Source organism: Nannospalax galili, unplaced genomic scaffold, assembly GCF_000622305.1.
Source record: "Nannospalax galili isolate Female #2095 unplaced genomic scaffold, S.galili_v1.0 scaffold368, whole genome shotgun sequence".
Taxonomy (NCBI): Eukaryota; Metazoa; Chordata; class Mammalia; order Rodentia; family Spalacidae; genus Nannospalax; species Nannospalax galili.
In genome coordinates this window covers 1,018,989-1,029,118 of record NW_008359963.1, presented here as the reverse complement: position 1 = coordinate 1,029,118, position 10,130 = coordinate 1,018,989, and the positions used below count along the sequence as shown (strand labels likewise).

Below are 10,130 nucleotides of genomic sequence, written 5' to 3'. Positions count from 1 at the left end.
AGTAATTAAAAGTACCAGACTGGTGGAACTAACCTTCTTGGATGTTTAACAGACAAACTTTGAGGCCTATACCAATTTGGTCAGAGGGACATAAAGGACAGTTTTTGCTCCTTGCCCTCCTAGGTTGAGTAGTTCCAGGGGATTATGAGCATCTCTCAAAATGTCCTGTTCTCTTGATCAAGGAAGCCAAGGAGACCCCACCAGATGGACTTGAACCAGTGTCCAGTCTGCAAAGAGGAGGGTCAACAGAGAGGAATCATTTCCTCCATGCTTCCAAGCGAAGCCAACCATGGTCGAGCAGGACCTTTGACTTATCTTCACATAGGCGGAACTGGTAAAAGAAAGGAGCCAGGGGCTCCTCCCAAGCCCATGTGACCCCTGAGGAACAGATCCTTAAACGACCTTAAGGGTAAAAATAAATTGGTTTATCTGAGCCAACTGTATGGTCTTAAACATCCAAAAGGAAAGTATAACCAAAGATTAAAGGGGTCAATATAATTTCCTAAGCGTCCATATGTATAGCTAAAGGCTACATAACAAGCAACAATGCCAGATAGGAGATACCTTCTTTTGAGTTGTTGGCCAGGGTAGCCCAAGGGACTCCCAAATAGTAACCCAGCATAGAACTGGGAAAATGATCAGCAGACCCTAATCTTATCTAAAAGAGTATTGACAACTGATATCCGCTACAAGAGGAACAGCTGACCCTCCTGAAACAAAGACCTCTAGATAGGCTGACTAGATTCACCAGAAGGGGAAGTGGGAATTGGCTGGGATGCCGACAACACTGCCGACAGTAGCAGGGATATCAGAATATAAGGGCTCTAGTGGCGGGAGGGAGGCTATGGGAGGATGCCAAAGGGAAGTGGGTCTATAGTCAAACAAGATGGTTTGGGATGTTCTGTGTGATACACTCACACAGAAAAAAATCAACAAATTTTTTAAAATGTGTTATTTTTGAGGAGGATGCATGGAAATTTACGGCATGCTAATTAGTAGAGGTGATAAACATTACAATTGAAATCTACCTGATGACTTTATAGACATACACAGGTGCCAAGGATCCAAGTGCAACCGATTATGACTAGTAAGATATAGAGAGATTAGAAATGCATGTGCAAACATCTTAATGTCAGTTGCATTAAAAATGAATTTTTCTGTATGAAACTGTGTATTTTAATAATGAAATGGAGATCTTTTTTAAAGGCTAAAAACTCATTCAATTTTATGTCTTACAGGGCTTATACTGAGTTCAATATTGTATAACTGTATTAATTCAACTGTGAACCTAGAAACTTGCAGCCACTTGTAAAATAGGTGTAGTCTTGCTCTGGAGTGTGTTACTGAATATGTTAAATCTGTAGTGAAATGCTTCTTCTTATCATGTAGTTATTAAAAATTAAAAAAAATAAGTAAATAAGTACATTTCACATTTAAACAAATTCATTTAAAGATACAATTCACCAGGTATGATTCATTCACCCATTCAACAAATATTTATTTTAACTACTATGTGATTGGCTCTATGTGTGTGTGTATATACTTCTGTGGCATTTGGAGATTTTAGCTTATCTATTGTGTAAATTATACTTTTCTATTCATACTATATATTTTGAAATGAATATTTATAATTTCCAACTAATAATCTTTCCTTGTGTGTTCTTACTTGATCATGAGGCTGACGGGGCTAGCTTTTGGTTGCATGGTGATCAGACTTTCAATGAACATCTGCGCTTGGGTCTCACTGGAGGCATGTGTGGCCTTGGGGTGTATTCCTAAGATCTCAGGAGAGTCTTCATCAGGTAAGGACTGGATAATGTGAATGCAGTCCTTTATACTTGCAGAGCTGGGCACTGGCTGATATACCTGAAAATTTAATCACTTTGTTAGTTCGTCTGAGTAAGACATCTACTCTAGGTCATGCATGAAGACTGTACTTCTCCATGACGTTTTCTAAACAAAAGGTTCTCATTTCTAGATAGTATAAACACTTTCAAATGCAACATTTGGGACCACCATGTTATGAAGTGTATATGAAACTTTCTTATTGGGAAAAAAAAAGGGTGGGGACCATTTTAAAGACTAGGGGATTCTGACCTTCCCATTACCTTGGTAAAATATACCGGTAGGTAATGGATACAAAAAAAGCCTGAACAAATCGTTATACTTTAGTAAAACCTATGAAGGAGGCCAAGGCCAGCCTGGTCTATGCAGTGAGTTCCAGGCAACCTGGGGTGGGGCTAATGGGTGGAAATTACATCACTGTGGGGTGTCATTAAGATGTTGGGACATTAACCCTTCCCCTCTCTCTTTGCTTCCTGGGTGCCATAAGGTGAGCAGCCTCTCTTGCCACATGCTCTCATCATGATGACCTGTGCTGACACAGGCCCAAAGCAATACGGCCAAATGACTGGGCTGACACCTCTGAAAACATGAGTCCAAATAAACCTTTCCTCTTTAAAGCTGCTCACCTCAAGCATGTGTCAGAATGACAGAAACCTGCCTGATACAAATGTTAAGCATGAAGATCACTGACCAGGAAGAGAAATGCATTGTTAATCTGGTCAGGGAGGCTAATAGTAGTGACTTTCTTGATACCCTCAAGGAAAACCCTGAGGACCTAGTGAGCGCTACAGGGCACCCTAAAAAACAAAGCCACTGAAAAAAGACGTCTGTAAAGAAGCCAAGATGATGGCAGTGAGCAGGAGGAACTGGAAAGTTGGGATTGTCAGATTTTAGGATTTTAAAACAATTACATGGTTGAAATATACAGTTTCAGGATAAACATTTGTTTTGGAACAATAATGTTGCCAGTGGAACATGCTGTATGCTACGGCTCATCTTACTTACACATATTTCTCCTGACAGTATGCATACAAAAACCACACACCTACACTACTGAGAATTTTAAAGGATGTTCAAGGGTAATTTATCTTAGGGACTGACTTTAGACTCTAAACGTAATGAAAGTGTTACTTCGAACATTATTTATTAAAGGAAATGTTTTTTAAAAGCTTTAGGGTTTTTCCTGTTTTGGCAAACAGTGTAGAAAGGATATAATTTATTGTTGGTTCTTGTTACCAACAGACTACTAATACCCCTTTGGTGCCTCACACAGGAGTCTCCCTCAAACACCACGTCCAGCACTTTGTCCATCTCTCTGTATTCTCAAGGTTCTGGACACATGACGTGGTGACTTCTGATGACACCAGGCTCAGCTCAGAGCCTTGTCCTTCTTCCCATCTGTCTTCCACTTACCTCTCTAAACGTCCCCATGCTAGGGTCAGGTCTGCAGAGCTGTTTCTTCTGCCAGTAAAAATTCAACAGGATATAAGCTGGTGCCTAGCCTGCATTTCTGCCCACAAGGTGGAGGCATGCTTAGAGAAAAGCTAAGGGATGAGAAAGGACAGAGAAGGGACTTGGAATGATACACTTCAGGTGCTTGTAGCAGAGACAAAGTTCTTGAATCTCAGCTGTGCTGCACACTAGTGTGTGCTTCAAACCCTGTGGACCTCAGTTTCCCTGCCTGCAAGCTGGGTGCATGGCAGCTTCATGAATTCAGCAAGTAATATTTATGCATCGATGACATGGGACGGTTGATCTGTAAATGTTGCCTTAACTTCCTTGGGCTTTATGTATAATACCGTAGGTTGTTAGAGGACATCCATCATGTCTTTACCATTCTTTTTATTTATGGCCTGGCACATGCTTGTATTTGATAGACTAATGGATAATTAGTATTGTTGTACTATACTGAAAGTTAATGAGATACTAAAACAATAGTTGAAATTTGCTTAAATACATTTTTAAATACTGCAACAAAACTTTGTTAAAAATAATGAGAAAGCTATGTTCTTGTCTTACCTCATCACTAGAGAAACTGAAGTCGTCCTTCAGCACTTCAGGACTGCAGAATCTGTAGAAAAGAGTCTTCAGGCACCGCCTGTCCCAGTTATCGGTCACCCGGCCACCATAGGTCACTTCCCCGATCATGTAGTTCAGCGCCTGCCACTGAATGTTCGACTGACCAGTGAGGATGCCTTCCAACACCTTGATGGACACCTGGGGAAAGCCCACCAGGCTTTGTCATTTTTGTGTTTTCAGCTTAACCAACATTTCACATAAAACCAACAACTCTCAGATGTCTACTTTCTTTTTAAAACACGTAGAACCTGACCAGGTGGTATAGTCCTGTGATCTCAGAAACTCAGGAGACTGAAGCAGGAAGGTCACAGGTTCAAGGCCAGCCTGGAAACTATGCAAGACCCAATCTCAAAAAGTAAGTAGAGGACTGGGGCTACAACTCAGTGGTAGAACACTTACCTAGCATGTGCAAGGCCCACAGTTCAGTCAGTCCTCAGTATGGAAAAAAAAGAAAAAAACCAAGACTAACCAGGACTACCAAGGTGAATAAAGAATCAGGATATACATTTTTCTCCACTAGTTACTTTTGCTGCCATTGAGCAATGAACTATTTAATTATGATTGCTTCTTTAAACAGACAGAACAAGCATGGGGTACTGAGTTCGGTGACACAGGATGCAGAAGGAAGAGTGCCTTCTCTCTTCCTCCTCACCCCTCCCACACCTACCTACAGCAGCAGGTTCTTGGTGTCCTGATGAGGGTCCTGGTGTGAGTGTATACACACAGATGGGACCCGCTTCTCGCCCCTTCTGGTGCTGTCCTCTGTCCTCCAGCTCTCGCTAGCCTCCTTCCATCTCCCTTAAGGCTTCCTGTCTCTCCTGTTCCCACAGAGGCTGCTAGCTCACACACTGGTCCATGGCTGTCTCTGTCTAGCAGCCATAACCATTCATGCTTCCACTTTGTGAAAGACTTCCTGTCATGGTGCCCTCAGACCTACACCGGAGGAGATGTGAGTCTGCTGTTGCCTCTGGTCTCTGGGTTCTGCATTCAACCCAGCACACATCAAAATTATTTCAAAACAAACAAACCTCTGTACTGAACATACGCAGACATTTTCTGTGACATTATTTCCTAAAACAGTATGACAGCAAGTCACAGGGCACCTGCATTTGTATTGGGAATTATGAATAATGTAGAGATGATTTAAAGTACTAAGTGCTAATAATGTAGAGATGATTAAAATGCTAAGCCATTTTATACTATGAGAGACTTGAGCATCCTCAGACTTTGGCATCCAAGGGGGACAGGGATCCTGGAACAAACCTTGAGGATAACAAGGGACAACTGTTCCGGTGGAGCCCGTTACTTTAGTTTGAATTTCACCAAATACTGAACATCCTTTCTTTCTTATGTTCATCGTTTAGATTTGGTTTTCTGTACACTGTCTCCTATTCCTTTGGTTCGTTTTCTTTTTAATACGTGAACACTCTTTACATTATAATTATCAGTCATTTGCATTGCAAATGTATCATGTCTGTTACTTGTCTATTGGTTCTTTATCATAATTTTCCATGTAAGGGTTGTTGTAATCAAATACACTTTTTTCTTTTAGGATTCCTGGTTTCTGATTTTGGTTAGGTTATCCCCAACTCCAAGACTGTACATAAAACCTCCTGATTCATTTGTGGAGATTTGTACTGCTATATAATACATTTAACTTTTATTCTATAGTTTAATATGTAGCAAAAGATAAAGGGCCCAGTAATTTTCTTCCAGCAGGATGGCTAGCTGTGCCAGTATTATTTGCTTCAAAAAACCTTTTTACTATGTTGAAATACTACTGCATTAAATATGAAAAAGTGGACCTCATAAGAGTAGAGGGCGAAACATCATTACTAGAGGCTCAGAAGGGTTAATGGCATAAGTGGTGTAGCTGTATTGGAAGAAACTATGGCTGACAATGTTTTTTGAGGTATGTTTTCACTCTGTAGCCCAGGCTGGCCTCAGACTCATGGTAATCCTCCTGTATAAGCCTCCTAAGTGTTGGGATTACAGGCATGAGCCACCACATCTGGTGACAGTAATTTTGTATTTAAATGACACACTTGAGGTGAAGGTTATAACCAATACCCTTACGTGCTCATTACATATTGTGGGTTTTTGGAGACAGGGTTTCATAGTACAGGCTGGCTTGAATTTGTTATGTAGGTGAGGCTGACTTTGAACTCCTGTCTCAGCCACTAAGTGCTGGGATTACAGACATGGACCACCGTGTCTGGCTCTGTTCATGACATTCTATACACGTATTGGAAGATTACATTTTGTATTCTTTGCTATGTCACACTAACTTATGGTTAACTTCTTTGCTAAATTGTTGATGTCAGCATAGTGAATTTGCAGCGTATTTTGTGTCTAGTGAAGGAAGATTCCTTCAGTATCTTTCTTTTTGTGGATTTCTGCTTTTTCTTCATTGGCTCTTCTATGTCACTGTTTTTCCCAATTCTAAAATTTCTCTGAATAGGGTTCTAATCACAACTGCATAGTAGTTGATAATTACTTTTAATGACTATGTGGAAATCTTTTCCTGGAGAACAGGGGTGCGTTAATTTAGGGAAGGAGGGAACAAAGGCTGCCACTTACTAGCTGTGACTTGGGCAGACTTCTCAAGTGCTTGCTGGTTCCTTTTCCCTATCTGGGGATGAGGACAGCAGCGTATGTACCTTACAGAGTCGTCATGAGAGCTTTAAACGTTTCAAATTCTCAAGAAATGTTCTTTCTTTTCTACCCAATTTACAATGTTCTTTCCCTGGGACCCATATATTTCTTGTTGTTTGTTCCTGGGTAGTGTTTAAAAATCTGCTATGTCTTTTCTCTTTCAATTCAAGGCATTTATTTTTTAACATATTTAAAAAAATATTTTATTTTTATTTTTATTTTATGTGTACAAGTATATTACCTGCATGTATGTGAGTATACCCGTGTCATGCAATGCCACGGAGGTCAGAAGAGGGCTTCAGATTCCCCTGGAACTGGAGTTAAGGATGGTTCGTAGCCGCCATGTGGGTGCTGGGAATTGAACCCGGGTCTTCTGCAAGAGCAGTCAGTGCTCTTAGCCTCTGAGCCATCTCTCCAGCCCCTCGAGGTATTTATTGATAGAGCAAAGCCACTAATTTTTATATATTTACATTTTTTTTTGAGATAGGGTCTCTCTGTAGCCCTAGCTGTCCTGGGACTTGCTGTGTAGACCAGGCTAGACTTGATCTCACAGAGATCAGTCTGTGACAGAGTGCTGGGATTGAAGGCATGTGCTACCACACCCTGCCATATGTATACATTTTTATCTAGCCATTTTACCAACTTCTCTAGTTATTTCTAGTAAGCCTTTTTTTATTTTTGCTAGTGTATTAGGCTTTCAGGATACACAGTATATCATCAACAAGAGACAGTCTTTTTCCTTTTTATTCTTTCTACGTTAACATGTCTGCCTGCTTTTCTTTTATTTATTATTTTCATTTTATGTGTATAAGTGTATTGCCTGCATGTATGTGAGTACATCTGTGTCATGCAATGCTGTGGAGGTCAGAAGATGGTGTCAGATTCCCCTGGAACTCGAGTTAAGGGTGGTTTGTAGCCTCCATGTGGGTGCTGGGAATTGAACCCGGGTCCTCTGCAAGAGCAGTCAGTGCCCTTAACCGCTGAGCCATCTCGCCAGCCCCCTGCCTGCTTTTTCTTATCTCACTGTTTTTTATTAGAACTTCAACAATGCTGGATGCCAGGAGTGACAATGGGCAGTTTGTCTCGTACTTGATATCATTTGAAACAGTTTGAGCGTTTGGATATTTAGGGTGATAGTCACTATTATTGTTTTGGTGGTAGCTGTCATTTCCTCTCCTTAAATTCATTTCCTTATTCAAATGAATAGAAGATATTAACTATTTCTCCACTCAACTAACACATGGTCCAAGAATTTCCCCTTCGTTTACTTTGGCCATTTGAGGGGCTTTGAATAGGCTTGGACAGGAACACCCTTGTGCTCATATTCCTTGACAAATCTCCATTGTGTGGTTGCTTTATTTTATGTCTTTGGCTAATCACAGAAACAATGACTCTCTTAGGCATCTGAGCTTACAATATCTTGTAGCCTCTTTTGAAAGTAGAATACCTGATGGACACACAGACAAGACATGGAAGACTTCTTATCCAGGGTCTCACTGATATAGGCAGAATCAACATTTTTGTAGAAAATTCAAAAAACACTGCTCTAGATAGATGCGTAATCAGAAGTGCAACATTCACTCTTAGAAGCATTAGTGGGGAAATTAACTTGGGAAAAATGTTACCAGGCATATGCTACCTGTTTTCTTTAGCAGTAACCAAAATACCCTAACCAAAAAGCAGAATAGAAAGTTCTAAAATGAGGATACTAATTTGAAGACTATTAAGCTACCCACCTCCAAAGAGATGATGTAATCCCTCTGGCTTTGAGTGAGTAGGAAACACTGCTGGACACTTCCACAGTCATTTCCATGTGTCCGGCGTTGGTTGTGTTTCACTTGCATTAATTGAGTTGCACCTTATGCAGACCCTGTGGATCAGGTACTGATGTTTGCTCCCCTCCCATGCTGCTTCCTCTTACTCAAGAAAGTAACAGACTGGAGAGATGACTCCGTGGTTAAGAGCACTAGCTGCTCTTGCAGAGGACCCAGGTTCGGTTCCCAGCATCCACATGGCAGCTAACAACAGTCCATAACTCCAGTTCAAGGGGACCCGACTCCCTCTTCTGACCTCCTCAGGCACTGCACGACACAGGTGTGCTTACATACATGGGTGTGCATAACACACACACACACACACACACACACACACACACACACATAAAATAAAGATAAAATAAAAATATTGAAAACAAAGAAAGGAAGATCCTGGGATTATTTAACTTGCCCCAAAGGTGAAATACTTGCTCAGCTCTAAGTGGTGGGGCTGCAGTTTCATTCCGGGGAAGCTGACTTTAAAGTCTGTGTTTTGAATGTTCTCATTTCCTCGTTACATATGCATTTCTTTCCACCAGGTACCTAGCGCTGCGGAGGGGCACAGTAGCTCAGCTTGCATCTCACAGTTGTTCGCTACTGCTTGTCTTCCAGAGCCCACACTCACCTCCAAGTCTGAAGTGGTGAATTTATACGGGATATTCCAGCCCAGCGTTCCATAAGCCCTCCTTTCATTGATCACAGCATTGAAAAAACATAGGCTGAATATAATTTTTTTCCACCATGGCCCACAGTCAGGTTTTTCGAATATCTCTTCCGTTACCTCGCCACTCCCACCGTAGTCAAACATTTGAAGTAAATTGCTTTTCAATCCCTGGGGAGATTCCACGGCAATCTTCAAAAGAAGTGAGTGAAAATGCCAAGTGAGTACAGATGGCCACTGGGCCTAGCGTGGCCTCCGCTTACCGCACTGCTGACAGGGTGCTGGCAGCCAAGAGCCACTGGCAAGTCCACGCCTTCTGCTATTCTTTTGCCTTTTGAAAACTGTAAAAAGGATCATTGCAGAATTTCTGTAAGGTTCTAATTCATACTTCAGAGAAGTACAGCATTGGGATTAGGATTGCTACTGCTGATCGCAAGCAGTTTGGGAAAGACAGAATTTTAGAAAGGTTGTCAGTGTACTGTAGTGTAAATTTACACATCGGTGGTAGCTAAGCTGTGGGGGTAAGGGGCTACATGATCTTGGCAAGAGAGCAGATGTGGGTGTCAATCCACAGGAAGCAGGGCACATACTTAACCAACAAAAGTATCCGGTCATCACTCATATTAAAAGGGAGAGTGGGAAGGGGTGTGCCACTGAATGCTGACTGCCTTGAGAATCCATGTGTCTGACTTTTTCACTGGGGTAGTGAAATGACTAAATTGGTAGGGACAGATCAACTAGGGGGCTTCTGTGGTAGTGTGGCTGAAACTACAGGTCTGAAACCTATAGTCTGAAACTACAAGGGTCTCAATGACCTGCTTACACAGTATATATAATGCATAAAATAATCTAAGGCTGCAACTGCTTTCAATATTCATCAGCAAAATATCTTGTTATTCATAGACACACACACACACATACACATATATATTTATGACAAATGTCAGTGGGGCTGGAGAGATGGCTCAGCAATTAATAGTACAACTGTTCTTGCAGAAGACCTGGATTTGATTCCCAGCACACATACGACAGCTAACAACTATCTGTAACTCCAGTTCCAGGGGATCCAGCAGTCT

General features: G+C 41.4%; 1 protein-coding gene across 1 annotated transcript in view; it reads right to left on the bottom strand.

The window, feature by feature from the left end:
• The window catches only part of Dnah14 (dynein axonemal heavy chain 14), a 322,248-nt gene that overhangs the window by 24,386 nt on the left and 287,732 nt on the right, over window positions 1–10,130 (bottom strand). Inside the window, 3 exon segments of the mRNA XM_029559013.1 lie at window positions 1,667–1,866; window positions 3,865–4,062; window positions 9,019–9,246. Of these exon segments, the coding sequence (XP_029414873.1) occupies window positions 1,667–1,866; window positions 3,865–4,062; window positions 9,019–9,246 (626 nt within the window).